This window comes from Rutilus rutilus (assembly GCF_951802725.1).
Source record: "Rutilus rutilus genome assembly, chromosome: 17".
In the NCBI taxonomy this organism is placed as follows: Eukaryota; Metazoa; Chordata; class Actinopteri; order Cypriniformes; family Leuciscidae; genus Rutilus; species Rutilus rutilus.
In genome coordinates, this window is record NC_140230.1 from 16795145 (window position 1) to 16822597 (window position 27453).

A 27453-nucleotide genomic window follows, 5' to 3' on the forward strand; every position below is an offset into this window, starting at 1 on the left:
CCTCAAAGTCCTTATGGATGAGCATGATGACTGCCAAGACTCCCATCTGTCCAAACTCTTTTATAGAGCGAGACTGGCAGCTTTACAGACTGAAGCGGATTATTGATCACTGATCAGATTTCTTTGCTTTTCCGTCCTACTGTACTGGAGCTACTGGCTGTCCGAGGATGAGCGAGCTGGTGGCCAACATCTTCCTCTCTTTCTCTCTCTCTGTCCTCTTTCCTCACCCTCCCATCATCTGTCTCTTTTTTTACTCTCTAGAGAGGGGTAACCCAGATTTCAAAAATGAATTGCTGCCTATTTCTCTCTCTCTCTCTCTCTCTCTCTCTCTCTCTCTCCCTCTCTCTCCCTATCTCTCTCTCTCTGTCTCACTTCACTTCATCCCCTCTTTCTGTTGGTAAAAACAGATTCAATCTTGGAAAGTGAAAATCGCCTCTTCCTCACCCCCTCTATTCTCTCTATTGGATAAAGGAATATACAACCATTCACTCCTCCTTCTCTCTTTCCTGGAAAGCTGCTGTTTCATCCTTCCTTTCATTCTTAATTTCGTTTTTGGGGTTTGATTCTTTTTTTTTTTTTTCAGGTGTGTTTCCTCTCTTGTAGACCTTCTGTTTGGTGAGGTTGTCTCTTTTTTTTCCTTTGTACTTTTTATGAGCCGAGGATTGATCGCATAGAATAGCAAGAGTCTTAAGAAGAAGTGGGAGGAAGAGGAGAAACCAATACTGTCACATTTAGGTACCTGTTGGGTTTGTTTGTATGCTTTCTTTCTTTCTTTCTTTCTTTCTTTCTTTCTTTCTTTCTTTCTTTCTTTCTTTCTTTCTTTCTTTCTTTCTTTCTTTCATAAATGTAGTCTTTGTCATTTTTTCATTGGTGGATGTCCTAAATTCTTTGTTTCCTTTCTTCATTCTCCCACTCTGTAGATCTCCTCTTTAATTAATGTGACGATCATTTGTTCAGTGTTGTTTCCTGTTTGATTTGATCCTGTGTCATCATTTATTTCTGCTTTTCTTCCTTTATTCTGTTTTATTAATGTAATCGATCCTAATGCACTCCATTTCTGACTGACCTTAAATCAGCTAAAAATAAACAGTCAGTTTTTGTTCAGTTATGTGTGTGTATATATATATATATATATATATATATATATATGTATGTATATATGTATGTATATATGTAACTATATATAAAATCGAATTTAAATGACAATTTAAACTTTAAAATTATATAAAACAATACATATTTTATACATTTTAATTTAATGAAGTATAATATTATATTATATATGATACAATATTGTGTGCGTGTGTGCGTGTGTGTGTGTGTGTGTGTGTGTGTGTGTGTGTGTGTGTGTGTGTGTGTGTGTGTGTGTGTGTGAAGTAGGGCAGAATGTACACTAATCGCTATGCGTTTTGAAGTCCCAGTGGAAGTTTCTCTTGGAGTGTGTATTAACCTCTATTTTACTCTCTGTTTCTCACCCTCCCTTTCCTTCTCCTGGGAATCTCTTCCTTTCATTTCCTCAACATCACAAACCGATCTGCCATCACATCCTATTGAATTCATTCCTCTACGTTCCATGTAACCTGTGTTCTACCAGACGTTTTTCTTCTTATTTATTCTCCTCTTGTTGTTCTTTCACCCCTTGGTTGCATAAACCATCCATCCCTCTCCCAGTCTTGTTCTCTGTGTCTTGCTCTGTCCAACTGGTAGCATGTCTACCCCGGTCTCTCCGTCTCCATCTCTGTCTCCCCTGGCCCTGTCCTCCCCATCTCCGTCCTCCTCTCCGCTCCCCTCTCCTCTATCTCCTCCCCCCAGGCTGCCAGTCTTCCAGAGGAAGGGAGCTCTCAAACACAAGAGGATCATTGAAGTGAAGGACCACCAGTTCACTGCCCGGTTCTTCAAGCAGCCCACTTTCTGCAGCCACTGCACTGACTTCATCTGGTACTTCACAGCTTTGGCCACTTCAGAAACTTTACTGAACTCGTAACACTATTATGCTGTAAACCGACACTTTTACATAACCTTTACACTGCACTGCATTTATGAATTGATTTAATCCTTCAAACGTAATGCCCATATCCTGATTCATATCATAACTCACTCTCAATGCTGTACTGGCCTTGTATTTTATAGTTCATACTGAATTGTTATGAAATGAAGCCTCTATTAGCTCTTCCATGCAATTCGAATACAGTTAGCTTAACCGTATTTATTAAAAGACCACATTTAAAAGTGTAGCGATTTGAGCGATTTAATAATTTGATACTTTTTTTTTTTTGTATTACACCTCTGTACAAGAGTTTGTGGTCAGTAATTTTTTAAAAATGTTTTTGAAAGAGGCTTATCCTCTTTAACATCAAGACTGCATTTATTTGATCAAAAAAGTAAAAAAAAACTGTGGAGAAAACTGTGTTTTCTATTTTATGTTTTAAAATGTAATGTATTCCTCTAATGGCAAAGCTGAATTACTCCAATCTTCAGTGTTCCATTGAAAACAGTTGTGCTGCTTAATATTTTTGTGGAAACTGTAATATTTTCAGCATTCTTTGATTAGAAAGTTCAAAATATCAGCATTTATTTGAAATAGTTTTTTTTTTAAACAATGTAAAAGCCTTTACTGGCACTTTTAATTCAATACATCATTCAATGCATGAAAGTATTAATTTCTTTAAAGAAAATTAAAAAATCTTACTGACCCCAGTCTTTTGAACAGTAGTGTATGTACAATCTTGCAAGTAAGCATACTTTTAAATGTATGACCATGCATGAATTGCAAGTTTTAATCATATATGTAATAAAACATTAATGAGGTTTATGCTTGAAACCAAAAAAAAATCAACATATGCTGTTGTTAATTGTAATTGTGTAATTAGTTAATTTGTCTATAAATATTTCTATATTTTTTCCTGGAAAACATGACAAAAGAACTTGGTTAACATTTCCAGGACACTTTCAATGACACACACACACACACACACACACACACACACACACACACACACACACACACACAAGAGAGGGCAGAAGAACACTGTCCCACACGTGTGTTACATGACCGTGCTTGTTCACAGTTTCCTCCATGCCTCATAAAACTCATGCCCTGAGGGGCTTCTTAAATTATGCAGTCCTCTCTGTTTGAGCTGCCATTTAACCACAAGCTTCACAGAACCCGCATGGAATTGTGGCCGGCCATATGGCCCATGCATTACCCACTCATTTTCTGTGCCTCGTGTTCATTAGTACAACTCAAATAGCTTCTGATAGATGCATCTGTTTCTCTGTCTGTCCATTCATTTCAGTTCATTGAAGTTTTATTGTTATGTCTGTTGGAGTACAGAATTTCTAAAGAATTGTATAGTAGGGGAGACTAGGGAAATACCTTTTGTATATATATTTTTTTAGCTTTTTTAATTTTCCTTAAATTATCCAACAGTAGGCTACGATACCATCAACAACTTTACAGGGAGAAAGAAATTTAAAGGGCATCCCTTGCCAAAATGCAACCTAGGGTCTTTTTGTTAATCTACCCGAGGCGAACTTTCATTTAAAAGCATAATTAGAATGGAAACGCCACTTTTAAGTTTGACTGTATTTTCATTTTCGGTCAAATTGCCTTTTGAGTGCATGGGGCTCTTCTATGATAGCATCAAAAATCGCTATTTTTAAAAAACTAAGAAGGCTCGACACAACATGAAACTGTGCTCGAAGTATCACCAGGGGCTCTACGCAAGAACTCGAGCATTGAGAACACTGTTTGTGTACACAGAGTTTACTAAAAAGAAAGATCTCACTGTACTGTGTCCGCCGGCCTTTTGACAGTCAAAAATAGTCGATCTCCGAATGCGAATGAACTGACTTTTTAGTATTGCTTCTTATATGAGCATCCTTTTTAAAATCAAGGTCAATATTGATTTTCACTTACGGGAAAACAAATTATCCGTGAATTAATATGGAACTAAGCTTTAGGAGCTTTCCATCTTTACTCTCCACCCTGTTACGTTGCATTCGGAGATCGACTATTTTTGACTGTCAAAATGCCGGCGGACACAGCTACAGTGAGTTGTTCAAAATCTTTCTTTTTAGTAAACTCTGTGTACACAAACAATGTTCTCAATGCTCGAGTTCATGTGTAGAGCCCCTGGTGATACTTCGAGCACAGTTTCATGTCGTGTCGAGTCTTCTTAGTGTTTTAAAAATAGTGATTTTTGATGCTATCATAGAAGAGCCCCATGCACTCCCATTCAAAAGGCAATTTGACCGAAAACGAAAATACGGTCAATCTTAAAAGTGTTTAAAAGCAACAATTTGTTCAAATTGCTTAGGAATCAGCATAAATCTGTACATTTTGAAAACAATCAAATGTATTCAGTTAAAAATAATGAACATGGTTGAAATATGGCTAGCTAAGGAACAATCAGTTATCACTTAGTTAAAATTATGAGATTGAAACAAGTTGAATTGTACCTGGTTATTGTGTTTTTAAAACTCATTCCATTCATTGGACATTACAAATTGTACATTACAAAAATCTTAACGCTTCCATTTATGAAATGACTGACAAATATCACATTGTTTATTAGTGTGTTTATGCTAAAACTGTGTATTCCAAATGGATGGAAATTTTATTTGCAATTCAAATACATCCTAAATTTAGGCCTAAGTATTTTTGTGAGTGAAGGGTGAATTTAGGTCAATTTATTTATATATTTATTTATTTATTCTGACATTGAGGTGACTACTGCAACTGAATGTACCTAAACGAACCCTATACAGTACATAAATTACTATTGAATCCTATAAACTTGGTTCTCTTTTCCCTCTCTCTGTCCCTTTGCCCTTGTCTTGTCTCATCCTATATTTCTGAGTATATGTTGATGTTGATGGCTCACATCTCTCAAACCCTGTCGACTGGTCTGAAGGACGCTCACACAGAGTCGTAGAAACTCTCAGATGAATTTTGAGAGGATATCATGCCCAAAGTGTTGGGTGTCAAAGTATCTTATTTTATTACTTTAGGGATTTATGCTAAGTTGTGTTTTGCATAGCAAAGATATCATGAGCAGAGCAACCTGTTATTATGGTGAACTGAAGAGCACTTAAATTGCCCGTCGGATGAGGATTTATTGAAATTACCTTATCTGTCACGGCCTTAGCAGCTTATGTCTTCTGTTTGCCCTCTGTGCGGAGACACACACACACACACACACTACAGCTCTGTGAGATCTGCTCTTTCTCACAAATCTATGCATTTACATACAATATAATTAGACAGCAATATGTGAGTTGTTGTTTATGTTTTACAGGGGAATCGGAAAGCAAGGATTCCAGTGTCAAGGTAAGGATTTCGAATCTGTCACACATTTTACAATATTTAAATTCATTCCACACATGTACTCAAAAACAAAATGAGTGCAGAACATGCAAAATAACTTCCTATCATCAAAGTCACCTTGCCTATTTATGAATTAATTGCATTACTCGATATCATGCATTGCTGTGCATGAGCATCCCAGGTCCAAGGATGTAACCAAATATTCCATACTGAAGGGGACCTAACGTAAAATTGTAGGCCTATTCCATGTCCCCCTCAATGTCTATGGGGTCCATGTGAAGATCGAAAAGTGGTTTGCTGAAGCGATTGATATTTGACAATGTGTACGCTGAGACAGCAAAGTCTGAGCTTAGCCATTTTTTGACCTGAGATCAAGTCCCAGCTTGTGGTCCTTTCTGATCCATCTATCTCTCTTTTCCCCACTTTGCTTCTTATCTGCTGTCTGCACTGTCCTGTATAAATAGGGCAAAAAAGCAATGTAGCAATGACCTGTAGCTAAATGACATACTCCCTCCATTTAATCTCACTTTAACAGTATATTTTTGCTGCAATCAAAAGTTTTGGGTTTGGATTCTAAAAAAAAAAAAAAAAGCAAGGAAACTTTAAATTGATCAAAAGTGACAGTAAAGACATTTATAAAACATTTCTGATTTAAAAATGTATAGCAGTATTATTAAAAAATATTAAGGATCGTGTGACATTGAAGCCTGGATTTCTGGAGACCAGGATCAAAGGAATAAATGACATTTTAAAATGTAATAAAATATAAAAGCGTTATTTTAAATTGTAATAATATACTGTATTTTTGATCAAATAATTTGGTAACAACAAACAAACATTTTAAAATATCTTACTGACCCCAAACTTTGAACGGTAGTGTATATCATGAATTATGACATTTAATGTTTTTGATTAAATTATGAAAAATTGTTTATTAAATCTATTAAGTGTACTCATTATAAATGATTTCATTGGTCTATTAATGATCATCTATAGCCCCTAACATAGGGAATATTAATAAAATGTTCTACCATTATTTGTCAAACTGTGATGCTTTACTGCTATGCGTTTCTTTTAGTTTGCAGTTTTGTGGTGCACAAACGCTGTCATGAGTTCGTCACTTTTACTTGTCCTGGAGCCATCACTGCTCCCAAAGAGGTATGTATGTTCCGTCTGTGTCTTTCTCTGTTAACTTGTACAGTATGTGCATGTGATCCTCTTTCCATTAGGATTATTTTTGGTGTTGTTTTTGTCCTATCATTTTTTATATTTATTTTGCTTGATCATCGTATAACTCTCCTTTTCATGCTTGATTTTCTGCTATGATCACCGCAGTTCATCTTTTATTCTACTGTATCATCCGTACCCCATCTGTCTCTCTCCTCTTCATTTTTGCATGGCAAGCCATTTATTTTTTGGCTGAGTAAGCCAATATGGAAGTAGGTCTCACCATCACACACATTTTTCCTTTTCCTGACGAGCCTTTTATTGCTCTCGCCTGCATACTTTCTTTAAAAGAAGAGGCTTTATAGGAAAAAGAATATCAATTTCCTCTCTCTCTTACTCTCTCATATTCGTGCAACGGTATGATAAAACATGCAGGGGATGTGAAATGATGGTGTTACACTGCTACTCACACTCGTACAGTACAGAGTGAGTGTGAGAATATGTGTGAAAGAGAAAAACAAGGAAGGGGCTATATTGTAACACACTACCTCTGTTCCAAATCCTAGTTAGCAGCCTACGTAGGCAGCACTTTTCATCAAAGGCATCATGGGCCTCTTCCAAAGATTGTTTCGAAAGTGAAACAGCTCAATTTTGCTTCCTCCAAATACACTTTTTTTTTATTTATTTTTTTTGTAGTGAAAAGTGCTGTCAAAATGAACGCATTATCGCGTGCAGTTATTTTTTTAGTTTAATTCATTAAAAATATTTAATGCAATTAACGCAGCATCTGTTTTTGTTTTTTTTGTCGTCAAAAACAATGAAAACAATAACTTTTTGTGCATTTTGACAGGGCAAGTAAAAATCTGATCTGGTCTGACTGAGCCAACAGAATTTTTTTTTTTTAGCCCTGATATATTAAAGGGCACAGGTAAATGTGACATTTATTATAATGGATTTGTGTGAAGATTGTTTCAAGTTCACTTAAATTAAAAGTTGTAGTATTTTTTTAAAGCCTAATCAATTTTCAAATTGATTATACTGTAATTCTGAATGGCTATAATTAATGGCTAAAATTGAGAAAAAATATTGGTGTTGGTGATACTGGCCTTCTTTCATAAAAAGGTGCGATTAATCGCTATTAATTAAAATAAAAAATAAAAATAAAATATATATATATATTAGGGCATAATCTAATCTAAAACAATACAATATAATACAACAATATAATGCTTAACGATAATAATTATAATTGTTTGCAATTTTTGCAAGTAAAATTGATATTAAAAAAGAACTTACAAATACTTACAAGAACTAACAAGTACTTATAAGACTTATAAATAAATAAAATAGTGTTGTTTTTCATTTATGTACTTTTATTTATAATATTGTATTATATTACATTACATTAGGCAGAGGAGAAGCGGTTCGGAGAATGGATGGATGGATGTTATATTCTTTGATATTATTTTGTATTGATATTATATTAAGTCTATGGGAGTCCGTTGCTCAAATGTATCCATTGTGTTTAAGTCGTTGCTAGAAGCACATTGAAAAAAATAAATGGTGGACAAAGTGAGATAAATGTTGATTGCATACCTATATATTTCATTCAATACCATAAAGTGCTGATAAAAATAGTTCGATGTGATAAAAAATGCTTATTCGAGTCACACTGTTAGCTTAGCAACATGCTAACGTCAAACTCTACTGAAATCGATGCAAATCGAGTGTGTGAAGCAATGTTTGTTTGTTGAGCGCTCTGAATCTTGTCTTCCATGATGGTTAGGATGCTGTTTTAAAAGGCATCTGCCTATGTTGGCAGTGAGGCCAGCTCAGGAGGGTTTGGATCAAAGCTAGGGTATTTATTTTATCGTGTCAGGAGCATAGTTACAACCTTTTTATGCTAATTTAGCATAAGCTGCTAAATAGAATGGTTGTAAAATGCGGTAAAGTAGGAGTGCTTGTGTGCAACTAGGCCATAAGGAAGAGTAGACAATGATGCCTGTGTGAAAGGCGGATGAGGCAGACTGACAGAGACGGAGAGAAGTGTCAGAGGATGAAGAAAAGGAGTGGGCAGCATGCAGAGAGTGGGAATGAGGAAGAGAGAGGGGAACGAGGGTGGGGTGGAGGGGGTTTAGGCATTTAGGAGGATTCAGTTTTCACAGCTGAGCAGAACTCATATTCATCCACCATTCATCCTCAAAATAGCCCTGGCTAATTGGCTCCCAGTGAAAAAGTCACTTCAAAATGAAGCCTTTCCTCTGGACCTTTAAAGAGAGAGAGAGAGAGAACCAGAGGGAAAGTAGAGTATCTGTGTTTGTTTGTGCATAAAGCTTGTCCTATTTATAGAGCAAAGAACAGTATGAGAGGGCTTCTTATCAGACACATAATTTAAATCTCTTTTTCTTTCTCTCATGGCCAACCATTTCCAGGAACTGGGTGTGCATGGTGCCCCTCTTTTTTAAATATGAAAACGCATCAAAGTGCTTTTGCCAACGGATTAAGCGATTAAATAATGAAATGAGGACAATGTTTTTCTCTGTCCCTCTCTCCAGGATCTCAAGAGCAAGCACAAGTTTAAAGTACAGACATACTCCAGTCCCACCTTCTGTGATCACTGTGGGTCTCTGCTCTACGGCCTCATTCATCAGGGCATGAAATGTGCCAGTGAGTCTCTCTCTCTCTCTCTCTCTCTCTCTCTCTCTCTATATATATATATATATATATATATATATATATATATATATTATATTATATTATTGTTAAATTCATTCACTACGTTTTTGAGGGATTGGGTAAAATTGAATTTACTCAAATTCTTTGTGCATATACATTTTAGGGTTTACAGCGTAATCCTGCCAGCCATGCAAGGATATATAAATGATTGTAAATTGAAATATATATTTTTTCAAATATTTATTTTTCAAATTACAGTAAATAATATTATACTAACTTTTAATGAATTAAGTCCATGGTAATTTCTTGCTCAAATTCTACATGAAGCACAACATTCATATCATTTAAATACTTTTTACAACATTTGTATCCTGATTAAACTGTATCAATTCTAAGATTAGCATATCATAATTATCAAGATCGCTGTTATTAAATGAACATCATTTCTGTAATTATAATGTAATTGTATTACTGTCTGTAGAGTGATGTTTTTCAGGCTTTTAATAGACATCTCAATACTGTATATCAGATTGAATGAATTCCCTTTCACTATCGTTTAATCCATGTAATAAACGTCATCTAATATAATTTGCATGACATGATACACTTTAAGAAAATAATAAAGCAGGCTGTTGCAGCTGACAGCACTTGCTGTTTCAGCATGTTGTCTCATAATGTACAGCGTATAACAATGGCTGTTAACAATTACACTGTTTATATTAGATTTGGACTTTAGAATTATTGTTTTTGGACAGGCAGGAGACTATAAGTACATCACTCTTTCTTTCTGTCTTTTGTGTTATTTGTCTGTTTGTGTGTCTGTGTGAGAGAGGTTGTGACATTAATGTACACAAGCGTTGTGAGAGCAGCGTCCCCAGCTTGTGCGGACAGGACCACACTGAGAAAAGGGGACGGATTCGTCTGACCGTGCGTGGAGAGAAGGAAGACCTATATGTCACAGGTGAACATACCTGTAACTTCGTGGCCTGGTTTCACAAACAGGGCTTGGATTAAGCTTTGGTTAAATTAGGACATTTAAGTAAACTTGCCTTAGAAAAACATTAGTGGTATGCATCTTGAGACAAAACAATCGCACTGACATATTTAAGATATCTCAGTGCAAGTATCTTTCAGTTAAAACAGTTCAAACATGCATTTTAGTTTGAGACTAGCTTAAGCCTTGTCTGTGAAACCGGGCACACGTGAGTTTTAAAACTGATGAACACTGTAAGACTTCTCAAAAAGCTCATTCATGGATGCTCTACTGCACTTTAGTGTTCCATGACTTTTTTGTGGAAACTTACTTTACATTAAGTTATGTTATTACAGTATATGTTACATATTTTTATTTTTGTGCTGTCCCACATATGAGGTCTTGACATTCTTGACTGTATCCAACAAAATTGATACAACAATGTCATGATGTTGATATAATCCATCTAATTAATATTAAACTTGTTTTTGCAAAAAAACCCTGCTTGATATTAACAAATTGTAATGACCAAAAAAGCATGCAACCATGTTACTTCATGATTTATCCCATTACAAAAAAATAACATTCTTTACAATTTTGACACAATTTTTGGCAAGTAACATAATTTGGACACTTTCTGCAATATATATATATAAAAAATAAAAAAAAAATCTTTTTTCTTTTCACAATGCAGAAAGTGTCCAAATATATATATATATATATATATATATATATATATATATATTTTATTATGTATATATATATATTTATTAATTTTTTTACACAAATTATACATTTATGACCCTGGACCACAAAACCAGTCACATGGGTCAATTTTCTGAAATTGAGATTTATACATCATCTGAAAGCTGAATAAATAAGCTTTTCATTGATGTATGGTTTGTTAGGATAGAACAATATGAAAATCTGGAATCTGAGGGTGCAAAAAAAATCTAAACATTGAGAAAATCGCCTTTAAAGTTGTCCATTTATGTTGGCGATTGTGCTGCATTCACTTACATATATAATTGTTTTATCTATTTACGGTGGGAAATGTAAATATCTTCAATGAACATGATCTTTATTAATAGCCTAATGATTTTTGGCATAAAAGAAAAATCTATAATTTTGACCCATACAATGTATTGTCGGCTATTGCCACAAATATACCCGTGCGGCTTGTGACTGGTTTTGTGATCCAGGGTCGCATTTGACATTCAAACCTGTTCCCCAAATTATTGTAAGAAAAAATGTACTATATAAAACCTTTTGAGTGACAGATTAATTTAGGATACTCATATGTAGCTCAGTAACTGTATATTGTACCTTTTATTGTATTAGCTTTATATGAATAAATTGTATCAAATGTTTATTACTACTTCATTTATTACTAGAAAATTGCAATGTAAAAGAAATATGTAGGTTAATACATGGCCCCAAGTTTTGGTAACCGGATTGCGAAAAATTCAAACCCCTTAGAAAATGAATAATGGCTGTCCTTGTTTTATCCCTTATTAATGGAAAGTGTGCGTAATGTTTATTAAGGTGCTCCTGCTGTATTTATACCCCAATGAAGAATTACTCCTTTGCTCACAGAGAGAATCTGCTGTTTAAGGAAGCACATTGGAGATGGCTCAGCTCAGCTTTCCTCCAGCAGAGGGAAATGTGTGCATACAGCATCATCAGTACATGACGAAAAAGCTAATTATACTCACACAATCTGCTGTATTACAATGCATTAGCTGCACTGTGTCAACTTAACTAAGCCTGTGGCTCTTACATCAGCACCACCATAGAGAGTCTAATGAGTAGTGAGAAGACTACTAATGCTCTACAGAGAATGTGAGCATAAAAAAATGCACCGCTGTCATGTCATTCTGACAGGTCAATTTAATAATACATCTGAAGTGAACACATGTGTAAAAAGCATACTGTTGAAACATTTGTTTCAACTTAAAAGTATTTTTGCTGCCTTGAAATTTTAAGTTTAATCAACTTGAAATGTGAAATTGTACTAAGTGAAACTTGGATATTTGAGTTGACTAAACTCAAAATTTTAAGGCAGAACAAACGCTTGCTTTTTAAGTTAAAACAACATGTTTTTTTACAGTGCACATCTGCATGTACATTCATTTGTTCTATTGCATAAGATAATTCATGCAAATACTATTATTTATAAACACACATGCTTACTTCTCAATATGTATTCTACGCTTTAGTGCATGAGGCACATAACCTGATACCCATGGACCCTAACGGCCTGTCGGACCCTTATGTGAAGCTCAAACTCATCCCTGATCCAAAGAGCCAGAGCAAACAGAAAACCAAAACTATCCGTTCTACGCTCAACCCCATCTGGAACGAGAGCTTCACCTTGTGAGTGTTTATTTCATTTGTTTGTATGCGTGTACGATGCAGAAGTCGTTGCCATCAATGATGCTAGGGTATTGTGGGTGGTTGCCAAGGTTTTGCTATGCTGTTGCTAAGTCTTCTGAGTGGATGCTAGGCTATCTCTATCTTTCCTTCTGTCTGAGTGTAGTTCAGTGCGTGGGAGGCAGTGGGACAGGCGTTTGTCTGTAGAGGTCTGGGACTGGGATCGGACCTCAAGGAATGACTTCATGGGCGCTCTGTCATTTGGTGTTACTGAGATATTCAGACGTTCCGTCAGCGGCTGGTTCAAACTTCTCAACCAGGATGAGGGAGAGTATTATAACATCCCTGTACCCGACCCAGACCTGCAGGTACTCTCATAGCTGTGTGTGTCTGTGTGTGTGTGTGAAAAGTGTCACTTTTATGGTCTGACCACCTACACAGCTCATTTTTAAATTAAGGTTGATGGTTTCATTTTTGGTCATACTTTTTTTGTGTGAAAGTTGTCATTTTATGATCTGCCCAGCTATACAGATGTTTTAAACTAAATTTGATGATTTAATTTTTGGTTATTGTGGCTACTTCCAACATGGTATGACTTGAACAAATTGAACTTTATTGTGTTCATGTTACCTTTTTTAGTATGGCTACACCCTAATATTACCAACTATAGGCACTAGGGAGTGTAGCCTGCAACTTTACAGTTGCCATGACAATTGATGACAATTGAAAAGTTGTTGACTCAAACCTTTAAGTGACTATCCAGGAAGCATCATTTTTGTGCGCTTGAGCAAAGCACTTTACTCCAGCTTGCTCTAGGGAAGATTATTCCTGTAATAGGTATATTTTAAATCACTTTATATATAAGTATAAACATGCAATATTCAGCAGAGAGAGCGCTAATAGAAGCCGGGGGCCATCATGGGTCCACAAATAAACACATTCATCTAAAATCAAATGTTCTTTTTGAGTCAAATAGCCACATGCTCAAACACTGCACACTCAACGTTGCAGCAAAACATGTTCTAGATGTCCATCTCCAAGTCTTCTTCAGTGAGCACCATAATTGTCACTTTCATAACACATCCACAGGAGGGCAGTGTATGTCTATATTGAAACAAACTATTATTTTTCTCTATTTCTCTCTCTCATCCTGTGTTTCTCTTTTCTGAAGGTACCAGAGGCTGCTATCGAACCCTCTATTCCTCCTCCTCATGTTAACGTGACAACTCCTGTCCCTACTGTGACCCCAGCCGCTCTGAGCCCGACTCCCACTGCACTGCACACGGGCAAAGTCGGACTGCACGATTTCAACTTCCTCATGGTTCTGGGCAAAGGGAGTTTTGGCAAGGTGCTTGAAATTACAGTGGTGTCACAATGAAAATGTGCGATTCAAAATCTGGATTTTGCTATTATGTAAAATGAACAGTGCATGCTGCCACTACAGCAAACGGACACCACATTTTTTTGGATGTGTAAAAAACAGATGTATTTCGTTCCTGGTTGTCAAAGGACCAGAAAACTGTGTAGACTCAGACAACACTCCCACGAACCGCCCACTCGCTTCACTGACCGTCTGATGCATGTTGAACACCAAAACGGCAAGCGCTGACTGTAATCAACAAGTTTCAGTCTGTTCGGGTTGCTTTATGCTTTATTTTTATTTTTTTATTGGTTCATCTGTAAACAAATTATGTTTACAAGGTACTGAGTTGAAAGAGTTGATAGTACGTGTGTACTGTACGCACACAGACAGATTTTTCTTAAGGCTCAGGTCAAATTAATTTTGCCTCGTTCCACTCTGTCTTTGCTCAGTTGAGCGCCCAGGCATTTCAAAGTATACCGCTTTGAACGTGAAGCTGCAGTCACACTCAGTGTTAGGGAAAGTTACACCCCTGCCACTGCACCTAACTCCTGATTTCTCTCAACAACAGGACAGGAGAGGTGTCAGTCAATAATGGGAAAACTTGCATTACTTATTTGAAAAAGTAATTCAGATATTTTGTTGTAGAACTTTACTCGCTATACTTGAAAAAAGTAATCTGATTATGTAACTCATGCTACTTGTAATGTGTTACCCTTAACATCTACAGATATTACTACAGATATTGCAATGGTCATGATATGACATGACACTCTGCAACATCTTTTTTAAAAACCTTAATTCAACATATAATGAATAATAATAAATCCAAAATGTAAACAATATACAATCGAGTCCACTTTACCGCTTTACCGCTACCACTTTATTCGAATTGATCTTCTCTCAGAAAAAAATTTGCAACCTTTAGGGATACAACAGCTTGTCACTGGGGCAGGGCCCTTAAAAGGACATATTTGTTTCTTATTTACTTGTAAAAGTTCTTAGTAGCTCAAGGGTCCATAATACTATAAGGTACTAAAATGCACCTGACCTTTTATGGGTAGATAAAGTACAAAGTTGTCCTTTTAAGGGTACTGCCCCAGTGGCAAGCATCTGTACCTCTAAAGGTGCCGTTTTGTTGGTCACATATCTTCGCGTAATACGAATTTGCAGGTCAGAGTTCACCAACCTTGAACTTTTGAAACGCAGCGAAATCCGAAACTACTTTGCATGAGTTTGCATTTCCGGTTTCCCACATTCACATGCGTTATTTCCATGCAAGTCAATAGAATGAAAATTGTAGTGTGACCGCCCGTTGAGGGTGGATAGATGCATTTGACACATGCCCGCTTGTGGCCCCTTCTTTAAAAGCTCTCATATCACTTTTGTTGTACACGGACACAAAAACAGGGCTGAACTCAAACAGTGTGCACTGGAGTACAGCGTTCAGCGTTATGCGTTCGGCTGTACGTATACTCTATGGTTTGCGTCAAAACTGAAGTATACTTACATTTTTCTGTGTACGCTAAGGTATGCTTGTAGTAGTGCGCTTGATACAAATTTCATCATCAGCATAGTAAGCACACAGACAGATTTTTCTATTTGCGAATACCCGGTATGCTCAGTTTGCAAATGCAGCTTGAATGTTTTTGCGCTAATTAGTTTGTCCTCAAGGTGGCAACGCTGGGCATCTTCAACATTGTTGAAAAGGAAATGGAAGAGACAGAGGAACAACAATCACAAACTACTGGAGACAGCAACCACAATAGACAGCTGCATTGACAAGAGCTTGTGAGAGGCAATTAAGAGATACCAGCAACTCTAGTTTAAATGAGTCCAAAGACATTTTTATCACTTATAACTAATGGAGAGAAATAGTGCAAACACTGGATAAGGATGAAACTTTCCAGCGCACATGTCTTCCAAATACCATATACTTTGAAAGGCTATGCGTTAAGCTATTCACACATGCTAGCATTTGTGTCAAAACTGAAGTATACTTTGGGCTTAGGTGGTTTTGGGACAGAATCGGCTGCAAAGCAGACCAGATTTTAATGCCGAAAGTCAGGCTACATGAGACTGCCCTCACCCATCAACAAACACGTCTACTTCTATGTTCCCTGTAGATGCAATAAGGAGTGCGAAGGGTACAGCGTCCTTGGAACTGAATTAGGCCCTTGTCTCATTCGTTCCTGAGCTGCTGCTAATTCAGGCAGAAGGGGAAACGCTAGCTTTTCTGGTCCCAGCTGCAAGAGGAGGGGGCTGATTTCCCTATCTAAAATTTGCAGCTGTGCCTGTGCCTCTCTTCCTCGAGGAAGCAGAGGCTCTGACTCAAGGCCCAGTGAGATTTGTATCTCGTACACCTCAAAATACCTGGAGATACTTAGGCACATGGTCATTTCTGGCCAATCACGTTAAGTGATAACTAAAGCGCAATCTGTGGTACATGTAAGAAAGACCTGGTGGGGTTGTGTGTCCACAAGCAGCCCAGGGGATGTTGGAATATTTCAGAGCCAATGTCTTGTTTTGGTCAAGCAAAGCACTGTTCCTCTGAATCTAAATTATGTTGTCGTGTGTCAGAGAAGAGCATACAAGTGAAGGACTCTGAGCTGTTTGATCCCTGAGGAAGAATGACATGGGAGTGTGTGTGCTTTTTACACTCGTTTGTTTGAGCGTGTGGAGGAATGTTTATTTGCCCTTGTGGTTGTGCTCATTTATATCAAATCATTTTAGAGTACATGTTTTATGTGTTAGCGTGTTTCTGGTGTGCGTACACTTGTGCGTGCGTGTGTGTGTGTGTTCACAAGATATTTGGTTATATAAGAGGCCAGGGTTATACTCAGTAGACAGCACATCCTCCAGGGCGCAGAACCGCGCTAAAGAAAGGATAGAAACGAGGGAAGAGATTAAAGAAAAGCGCAGAGGAGAGGCCTGGGACCCAGAGATAGAAAAATGACACAAAGCAGGGGGGAAAAGACATGAAGAGAACAGGATCATACGAGTAAATGAAATGAAAGAATTTCTGTTCTCTTTTTTTTATTTGAGGTAATGTTCCCTTATGCATGTTAAACTCACTTTGAATGCTGTTTTCTGCAGTCATTTTGTGTTTGCCCAATTGAGTTGCTGTTGGAGGAGTGTGTGCAGAAGATGATGAACTCTTAATTATTAATGTTCAAGAAATGTTAACGCGAGGTTTCCTTGTCATCCCGCAGGTCCTGTTGGCAGAGGAGAGGGGTAGCGAGCGCTTGTTTGCAGTGAAGGTGTTGAAGAAAGATGTGCTGTTTCAGGATGAGGACACGGAGAGCGCCATGGTGGAGAGAAGAGTGCTGGGCCTCACGGGGCGACCTCACTTTCTGACCGCCCTCTACTGCGCCTTTCAGACTGAGGTCGGTGTGTTCATCGTCGTGTGCGAATGGTTAATGATTTAAAGAAAGTGGGAGCCTGGGAATGAGGTTTACACATGCATATGCACATTTGTAAATTATGAAATATACATGGGCTGAAATGTCATTCGCCCCTTAGTGATGGAACAGATGTGCTCTTCACCTTCAGGGGGATTTTTAAATCACTTTTTTGGCCTTGCACAGTTAGAACATGAGTACTGACATTTTGTGGGTCCTTAATGTCCACATGTGGCCTCCCAGCTCAACGACTGGCTATTTGTAACGATGAATGCAGTAAATTTGAGTTTGTTTTGTGCTGGTTGATAGTATACTGACACCTAGTGGAGTGGATGCACCACTGATGTTTTTAGGTACTGATGCCATTCATCGGGTTAAAGTGTCTAACAACAGGGGAGTTTCCAAGATAAAGCAAAGCATGACTTTCATTGCATTTTGGAATTACCGTAATTAAGAGATTCTGACTTGCAAAAAAAGTTCACATCCTTATAAAGCTCCTAATTACAACTTGTAAACTGCAACATCATGTGGGAACATTCAAAATGGTGGTGGCTTCAGCAGTAAAATGTAGTTAAGTAGTCACCACATAATATTTCTGTTTAATAATTACTGTAATTGACGTTAATGTCTTAATAATGCTAGATTAAGCTGAAAATAAACGAAAGACATACAATACAGTTTTATGTCAATATAGAGTAGATTTAGATATCTAATGTCTAACTAATTACTTTTTTTAAATAAATAATTTGCATAACAACTGTAACTGTTGTAATTTTCAAAAGTACTTTTTGTGTCAAATGTTTTTATTTTTTATTGCACCTCTACTGAGGTTCCTACAGCAGATTAATGATTGTGTTAGCTATGGACTAAAGCTGTTCAATCATAATAAAAATTAAAGCATCGTGGTTACTATTCTTCTTTAACCTCATTAGATGGTTGTTTACATTGGCCTAGATAGGCACCTGAACAAGGCTGTTAGCAGTCCTTAGAGGGAGAGGATTAACAAGAACAGATTGTTGTTACAATTTTGACTAACAGTGTTCATAAAACGTCAGCATGAACAATGGATGAACAAAATAGCAGAGGCTTCTGACAATGTATTAATTATATTCTTGGAATGCTGTCATGTGAGTCCTAAACTGGCAACCTAGAACAATCTCCATCATAAAAGGTGATTCATTGATCATTTTTCCACGATTCACTTGGACACGATAAATATTTTTTTCTAACTAATGAATCTGGAGGGCCTTTTTGAAATGTTAGTTGCCTCATTCTGCTTTTTGGTAGTGCTAATCATCTGACCTCTTTCAGCAGACACGTTTTGCAAAGTGGCATTAGCCTAATGAAATACATTGGCAGCTGCTGTACTGAAAGGGAGAAAAAGAGGAGTGAGTGTGTGTGTGTTTATGTCTGGCTTTAATGGTTTGTGAAGGTTTGAATTACTCTTGGTAAATGAGTTTTTTGTAAAATTTGTTTTTCCCCTGTCGATTGAATTTGTAACAAACACTCAATGTGACTGTGGTTAGTAATGACCTCTTTTGTGTATTTAAACTGTGTCTCATTGTATCAAGTACATGAATAGAGAAATAGAGTCAAAGCAATCAGTTGCCCAGTGGAAAAACGCAGCATCCCACTGGTCAGAAGTTCAAATCCTACAAACTCCAGATGCTTTAGTCAGATGACTCTGCAGATAAAGTCAGCTGTTATCTTGCTCTGGCTGTAGGTGATAAATACTGAAGCAACAGGGAAAACATGCTGGTCTCAACTTACAACAGAGTTTATGTAACAGGCTGTGTAAAGTCAAATTTGTATTATTTATTTTTTATGTTTTTGAAAGAAGTCTCTTATACTCACCAAGGCTGGATTTATTTGATCAAAAATACAGTAAAACTGTAAAAAGCGATCAGTAGACTTAACTTAAAAAAAGTGAGAAAACCTGTTGCATTAAAATTATAAAGTAAATAAACTTAATGCTAATTGTTGTAATAGTTATGTCGAATTGTCAAGTTCACATAACTTACATTTTTCAATTAGCATTTTTAATTTAAGTCAACTTATCTCTTTTTACAGCGTAATATTGTGAAATAGTATTATAATTTAATATAAGTGTTCTCCATTTTAATATATTATTAAATGTAATATATTCCTGTGATGGCAAAGCTGAATTTTAGGCATCAATACCCCAGTCTTCAGTGTCGCTGATTCGCTGCTCGAAAAATATTTCGTATTATTATCAATGTTGAAAACAGTTGTGCTGCATGTGTGGGTGTATATATAATCACTCTGGTTTCAATAGACAATTTCATTAGCCTTTCATTAGCTAAAAAAAAAATATATATATATATATATATATATATATATATATATATATATATATATATATATATATATTCTTTCTAATGCTTTAAAGGGTTAGTTCACCCAAAAATGAAAATTATCCCATAATTTACTCACCCTCAAGCCGTCCTAGGTGTATGACTTCTTCTTTCAGCCAAACACAATCTGAGTTATATTAAAAAATATCCTGGCTCCTCCAAGCTTTATAATGGGAGTGAATGATACTCTAGAGTTTGAAGGCCAAAAAAGTTGGGTGAACTAACCCTTTACTTTCAACTAAATTTAAAACCTATGCATTTTTAAGCATTTCACCCATGCTTTATTTTAAATATAATTTCTCTAAATTATTATATTTTCCTTTGTGTGATCACAAGGTCTTAATTGTGTTTGTATTGATGTATTTATGAACATCTATCTTTCGATTTGACTGATTGCTAATCTGCTGTGGCATTTCCTGTATTATTTACTTATATATCATGAGAACAAGTGAATTGATTGGTGATTCATTTTTAGTTCCTATTAATATTCTGAAGTTGCCTATCTGCTGATTACTAATAATCAGTTTTTTCATGCTGTAGGATCGTCTGTATTACGTCATGGAGTACGTGAATGGAGGTGATCTTATGTTTCACATCCAAATTGTTGGCAAGTTTAAAGAACCACACGCAGCGTGAGTTCAGCACTTCTCTTCTTCAACTTTTCGTCTTAATCCTGCCTGCTTTTTCTCTGTTGTTGTACCCCCTTTCTTCTGTCTCTAAATGCACCCGTTCAGCATCATTCTGTCGTTCTGCCCTGCAGTTGCAGCATGTGTGTTTAATGGAGTTAATGAGAGATTTTGATGTTGACAGGTTCTATGCAGCTGAGATAGCGTTGGGTCTGTTCTTCCTGCACAACAAAGGAATCATATACAGGTACAAGACACGATGGGAATCTCCTTACGCAAGCACACCATATGTTACAGTCATTTAATATTCTCTCGCTTTCTCTTTCTCTCTCTGATCTGCAGAGATCTAAAGCTGGACAATGTCCTGCTGGACAGTGAAGGACACACAAAGATAGCAGACTTTGGGATGTGTAGGGAAGGCATGATGGCAGGGGACACCACCCGCACCTTCTGTGGCACACCCGATTACATCGCACCTGAGGTTTCCATTTCTCCGTCTCCATCCTTCTTCTCCTCCTGTTTGATTCATCTTTCTCTTCTTCATGACCTTGGCTCTGTGTTTACATTAACACTCAGTGGATATGCGCAGTCAGCACATGTTGCCTGTATGTGCTTGTGCGAGTCTGTGTGTGATTTAATTTAGGTTCACTGCGGTGTTTTACTACACGGCGACATGATGGACATCCCACTCGAGTGATGTATGTGCTAAATCGTCAATGTTTGTGTTTTGCTGTGTGACGTAAAGGCGATAAGTGCGAATGTGGGTCTACCAAAGCACAGTATGCATCAGTACTGTATTAACCCAGCAGTTAAACTGGCTCACATTGATCACGTTATGTAAAAAAAAAGGGGGGAAAAAAGACAAAGCTATTGATCTTTGTGTCCATGTCATTTTGAAAAGATGCAATATGTGTCCCTGCAGGCAAGGAAATTAATCTCTCTTTCTCACGCTGTGACACACACTCACGGCTGACACAGAGACACTAGCATATTTATTGTGTAATTATCTTTAATATGATTTTTATGAGCTTATCTGCACATTGAGAGGCCTGTAATAGCAACTCTGCAAGGGGCATATTTCTAATTGATCTGATTTTGAGAATATAACATTATGAAATTATAAAGCATTTAGAAGGGATGGGTAAAATTCTGAATTTATGTTTTGGCTCTCTTTCAGTTGGAATGTGATTTGAATTGGTTACGTTCCACAGGGTGTTGAATTTGAATTTGAATTGTAATGATGGAATTTACTGGATTGCAATTCAAAAAAATTCAACACAATCAGACAACGGAGGAACAAAATGGACAAGAACAAACCTACCAGAACATACCTAGTGCTCTACTTAAGGTTTTCATCTTGTCATCATGCTTTATGTTGTTTGTCTCCATTTTGAAGAATATTATGTGAAGTATCATTTATTAAATATGTAAAATACCTACACTGCCATTCAAAAAGTTTGGGGTTGTTAAGATTTGTAAATGTTTTTGAAAGAAGACTGATGCTCACCAACGCTGCATTAATTTGATCTTATAATTACGATTTCAAATAACATTTCTATTTTAGTGTGTTTTCAAATCTAATTTATTCCTGTGATGCAAAGCTGAATTTTCAGCATCATTACTCCAGTCTTCAGTGTCACACGATCCTTCAGAAATCATTCTAATATGCTGATTTGCTGATGCTGATTTCTTATTATTATCTATGATGTGCTGCTTAATATTTTTTGTGGAAACCGTGATGCATTTTTTTCAGGTTTCTTAGATGAATGGAATATTCAAAACAGCAAATATAAATCTTTTGTAAGATTATAAATGTCTTTACCATCACTTTTGATCAATTTAATGCATCCTTGCTGAATACATTTTTTATTTCCCCCCAAAAAATTTTTTATTAACCCTAACATTTGAATAGTAGTGTAATTTTATTTTATTCAATTCAGTATATTACACATTTGAATGATATTACATATTATTAATATGAAAATGTAATATGAATATAAATGTTATCACATTTTAATATCATCTCATGTTTTTAGAAATTCCACATATAATTTGTACAAGATGGCATGTTGGCAATTCATACTACACTTAGTTTTATTGAATCTCATTTTAATTCAATTGAGAATTCTACATCCTGTTTGCTACCTCAGTACAAATGAAAGAATTCAGCTGGAATTCAAAAGGAATTCTTAATTATCATTTGAATAAATCTAGACTAAAAAAGCCCTTTACAATAGATCTGTATTGTTTTCAGATTGTGGCGTATCAGCCGTACGGTAAAGCAGTGGACTGGTGGTCATATGGAGTCCTCCTTTATGAGATGCTGGCCGGGCAGGTAAGTGTTCATCCTCTTATTCCTTGAGCTTTAATTTTGTCCTTTTCTCAATAGATCTTCATCCCCGGCACCCTCTCCCTCTGTCTCGCTCTTTTCATCAGCCTCCTTTTGATGGCATAGATGAGGAGGAGCTGTTTCAGTCCATCATGGAACAGAGCGTTTCATATCCTAAGAGTCTCTCTCGGGAGGCTGTGGCCATCTGCAAAGGGGTAATCTACTTCCTGTTCTTTCATCTCTGTTGCCTACATATACTTGGATCACAGTGCATGCACAGAGCAATCTATCCCATCTTTAATATTAACATTACCTCCAAAAACTGTGACTTAAATTAGACAACAAGCGTAATTCGATTCCTTTCTGTATTTCTGTTTTTCTCCATCTGTCTCTCCCCCAGCTCCTCACCAAGAACCCTGTTAAGCGTTTGGGTGGAGGAGAGGATGCCGAGAGAGAGCTGCGGGAGCATCCTTTTTTCCGCTGGATAGACTGGGACCGGCTGGAGAGACTGGAGATACAGCCTCCCTTCAAACCCAGAAGTGTCAGTATCACCTATCACAACACTTGTCTCTGTGTGTGGGTCAGGTTTACCCCACCATGTTAAAAAAACAAATGTGTACATGGGCTCATTTTTTTATTTTCATTATGTAAGGTTATCAAAACTGCCCTTTGGCGGTATTTATGGGGATTTATTCATAAATAAATACAGAAATAAATTGAAGGATGGATGTATATTTATGTATCTGTCTAAGTTTATATATATATATATCACACAGCTATATGGAGATACTGTATGTATATATATATATATATATATATATATATATATATATATATATATATATAGTAGGGATGCATGATATATCAGCCACCGCATCGGTATCATCCGATATACGTTCATTTTTAATGCTATCGTTATCGGGCTAATAAAAAAACCTCAGATGTGCACTGTTTGCAATGATGGTTTTGAGTAGCCTGAAATATGATTGAAATCCCTTCAAAAATCCCTTCAAATCACACAAACATTTTTAGTGCAAGTCTGTCATATAGGCTACATAAAATTATAATGAGAACATTATAATTTTATGCTTGGGACATGGCTTTTAATGGTGAGACTTTTGTTTGTTTTTAATCAGGCTCTCAAAAATTATTTAAAAATTTGGATTTAGATTTATCTGCCAATATATCGGTATAAAGAATTATCGGTTATTGGTATCAACCAAAATTGTATGTATATATAATTTTTTTACTGCAAATTTTATTTTTAGTGGTAGCATTTTAATAATAAATTATTTGATATATATATATATATATATATATATTATTATTATTATTATTATTATTATTATTATTATTATTTATTTATTTATATATATATTTTTTTTATTCAGTTGTAAGTCGCTTTGGATAAGTGTTTGCTAAATTAATAAATGAATAAATAAATACTTAAATATATATAGTTAGAATTAAATAAATGATTATATGAAATATCTACATTTTATATATTTATAGTTATGTATTATATACATTTATATATTTTTTTAACAAAATTATTTTTTTATGGGTATAGAATTAGCTTGTTTGCTATGACTAAACTATTCATTATAATTCATTAATTATAAGAAACAATAGATGTTGTGCTATGTCCTCATTTTCTTAGGGAGATAAACGTTGTACAGTATGCGTGTGTGTGGCAGTTTCTTTTAGCTATTTTAAACCAGTAACCATATAACTGGATATTTATTAATGTGCTCTGCCTGCTCTTCCTTATTATTTTCAGCATGCATCTGTGCATGTGTGCTTTCATATTTACTAGTGTTATTTTTTCTAATGAAGATTGCAGAAGCAAAATAAGCCTGACCCCTATTGCCTGTAGATCTTTGCCCATATTGCTCATGCTAATCTATGCAGTTATTATTATGCTGTGTGAATGTAAGTAAGTAGGTGTGCTCTGAGTTCACAGCGCTAGATTATCATCAAGAGCATCCACGCAGTCTGTTTGATAATTAATAGATATAAACTTAACCCAACTGATTTTTTTTTTTGTGCGTGTGCCATTCTCACAGGGAGGCAAAAAAGGAGAAAACTTTGATAAGTTTTTCACATCCGCCCCCTCTGTCCTCACGCCCTCTGACCCGGATATTCTCGCTGCCATAACTCAAGAGGAATTCCAAGGCTTCTCCTACATGAACCCGGAATTTCCCCCCTCACCCCTCACAGCTGTCTGAGAATCGATCCTTAATCGATCCTCATCAACCACCTTGTGACTTTTATTCTGCTCCTGTTCATGATTTAAACTACAGTGACCAAAAAAACAAACATTGTGTAATCTGGCTTTAGCTTGCTTACAGTAGGAGTCCGTCTCAATTAGACCAAACATCTCCTTCTAAATCAACACCACACTGATTTAAATGATCTTTACAGTAAAAAACTAAGCATTAATAATATTTAGCCGGTCCACTCTGAGAGTATCAGTCTGAATTATTTAAGGGTCATGCGTTCATGCCATTATCTCATTGGACAATAGGATCTTATTGGATATCCTTTTGGATGCTAGTAGTTGCCATGACCTAATTATAACTGACTGCACCATAGAAACCAGCATGAACATGATTGCCCCCATGTTTTAAAGTTCACTTCAAGCTGATTATTTCATCTCAGATCAAACTCAGTCTTTGTGTGAGATCCTGTTCGCTCTGGTTTGGTTTAGTTAACCAAATAAGTGTAGACAGGTGAGCAAACACTGGTCATCCTTTTAGCATCAGACAACTGGTATAGAAGCTCAGTATTATGATTTAGAAGTCACACACATGACAGCTAGATGCAAAAAAAAAAAAGGTATTAATGCTCAGCATATAAACTACTTGTTTGTGACATGAATGTTAGAGCATACTGTATATGTAGATGCATCATAATTCAGTCCAAATATGATACAGATTTTAAATGTTTGCATCATCTAAGTATTTTACAAAAATAAGTTATTGGGATCCATGTTCCCTTGTTATTAAAACAAATGACTTTATGAAAAAATGCTAATTTAGATATTTATGATTTATTCCATATATCTATATGCATATCTATATAAATTATGTGCAGTGTATTATAAAGTATACATGTTAATGTTTATTCAGAATAAAAAATAGAATTTTTCTATGAACATGTTCAATCATATCATCAGCATTTTTACATCAGCATAAAATAAAAATCAAAATGACATCTCATTATAATGTTTGGCAACCTATAGTGTCAAGAAAAAGCAGCCCCAACTGTTATCAACCAAATATTTGATTTATCTACAGTGCATACATATTGCTTATTATATTGCTAAATTGGTTTCAATCAGCTTTTGAAATCTCAAGTTTATGGATGAATTAATTGGTGTTTATTTGTTTGAAGCTGGTACGACATAAATATGAGGTCTCAGAGATCAGCATGAACTTGTCTTGCATAGTGAAATTCATGATGTCTGACCTGGAAAGACCTGAGTCTGCACACTGTGCCCAAACTGCCCTACTAATACAACTTGAACATTGCATTGACGACAAAATGCTAGGACGTGGGAAAGACAGGAGAGGAGGAGTGACAGGTTAGGTGAAATGATATGTGTAAAGGTAGGATGAAAATAACTGAAATTCATTTACAAATTAAAAACCAAAAAAAATTTCAGTATCATGTCCATTATTCCTGGAATTTGTAACTAGGCAAAATTGACCTGGTCATTGGTCAAATTTCCTCAGCCTTTTATTTGATCCCAGAGTTGCTGATCTTGTGGTTATGTAAATGGGATACTTTGTAAACCAGGGTGCTAATGGAGATCTACTGTAAATGTCTGCAGATATAGTTCTATTTACATCACACCTGCCTGTGAATTTCTGTTGAGCCCAACCGATTAGCAGCGGTGCTTGATTTGGCGTTGGAACTAAACTCTGTAGCGAAGTACATCTAGGCAAACGGGACTAAACGTTAGATTAAAAAGTGCTTAAAATATGAATGTACTAATTAGTGAAAATTCCATGTATTGATGTAATTACGCTGTTCTCAATCACAATAAACGGTTAAACCTCAGTATCAAAAATAATTTAGTTAAATGCATAGATAGATAGATAGATTGCACAATGATTTTGCATTGAGTTGTTTTGTGTTTTCAGAGTGTGAAAATAAAATATATGAAGTAAACCCATCAGTTTCTTTGTGTGTGTCCACTCTATCAGTGACCTGTTTGGCCTCGTCTCACTGGTCACGTCTCTGGAGTCTGTGTTCGTGCTGATGAGATGACAGACCTTTACACTCGTCTCTCAATTTCAACACTTCCTCTCTCCACTCATCGCTCCCTCAGTGCCGTCCCAGTGGGCATGAGTGATATAACAGGATACCCTTAGATACCCTGCCTATTAAAAACTACCCTAACCTCCTTACTGTAACTGTCTTCATCTCCGTCACTGCTTTGCTTTTTTTTTTTAATGCCCCAGTCTGACTTTCTTTTTAGTTCTATAATCTCATCTTTTCTTGAACTGAAGATTTCCAGCATCGGAAAAGTGTTTAAAAAGGTGTGTTAAAGAAATAAAATGCTTTCAGAAGTGTTCGCTTGTCATGTATTATTGTATATAATGTAGATCTCTATCTCTGTGTCTCTCTCTTTCCATCTTTCGCTTCTTGAGGTCAGAGTGTACTATGCTATTGATATCATGTCTAAAAATACGTATACTAAAGTATAATGGGACTAACAGAGGAAAAACTGAGAAAGGATGAGATTGGGCTTGAGTCCAACATGGATGATGACAAATGAGAGCCCTTATTGGTGCATTCTTCGGATTTTTTTGTGTTTGCTGATAAAAAGAAACATA

The 27453-nt window shown here is 36.1% G+C and overlaps 1 protein-coding gene across 2 annotated transcripts; it reads left to right on the forward strand.

Moving 5' to 3' along the window:
- Positions 1-83: 83 nt before the first annotated feature.
- Positions 84-26974, forward strand: prkcg (protein kinase C, gamma). 2 transcript variants are annotated; one of them, XM_084384690.1, is made up of 17 exons: positions 84-735; positions 1595-1938; positions 5301-5332; positions 6408-6487; positions 9052-9163; positions 10005-10133; positions 12365-12521; positions 12685-12886; positions 13690-13866; positions 17091-17264; positions 20195-20286; positions 20465-20527; positions 20623-20761; positions 22535-22615; positions 22717-22824; positions 23010-23150; positions 24676-26974. In XM_084384690.1, the coding sequence occupies exons 2-17, from the start codon at positions 1709-1711 to the stop codon at positions 24835-24837; spliced, it is 2079 nt and encodes a 692-aa protein (XP_084240816.1). In that variant the 5' UTR covers positions 84-735; positions 1595-1708; the 3' UTR covers positions 24838-26974. The 2 variants fall into 2 exon arrangements, with proteins under 2 accessions (XP_084240816.1, XP_084240817.1); XM_084384691.1 differs by having other exon boundaries at positions 1672-1938.
- The last annotated feature ends 479 nt before the right edge of the window (positions 26975-27453 follow it).

Bases quoted from the DNA above. Each gene is read 5' to 3' on its own strand.
- prkcg (XM_084384690.1), top strand. From the start codon at position 1,709: ATGTCTACCCCGGTCTCTCCGTCTCCATCTCTGTCTCCCCTGGCCCTG. The intron at 22,616-22,716 runs GTAAGTGTTCAT...TCTTTTCATCAG, and splicing joins ATGAGATGCTGGCCGGGCAG to CCTCCTTTTGATGGCATAGA. The intron at 22,825-23,009 runs GTAATCTACTTC...TCTCTCCCCCAG, and splicing joins CTGTGGCCATCTGCAAAGGG to CTCCTCACCAAGAACCCTGT.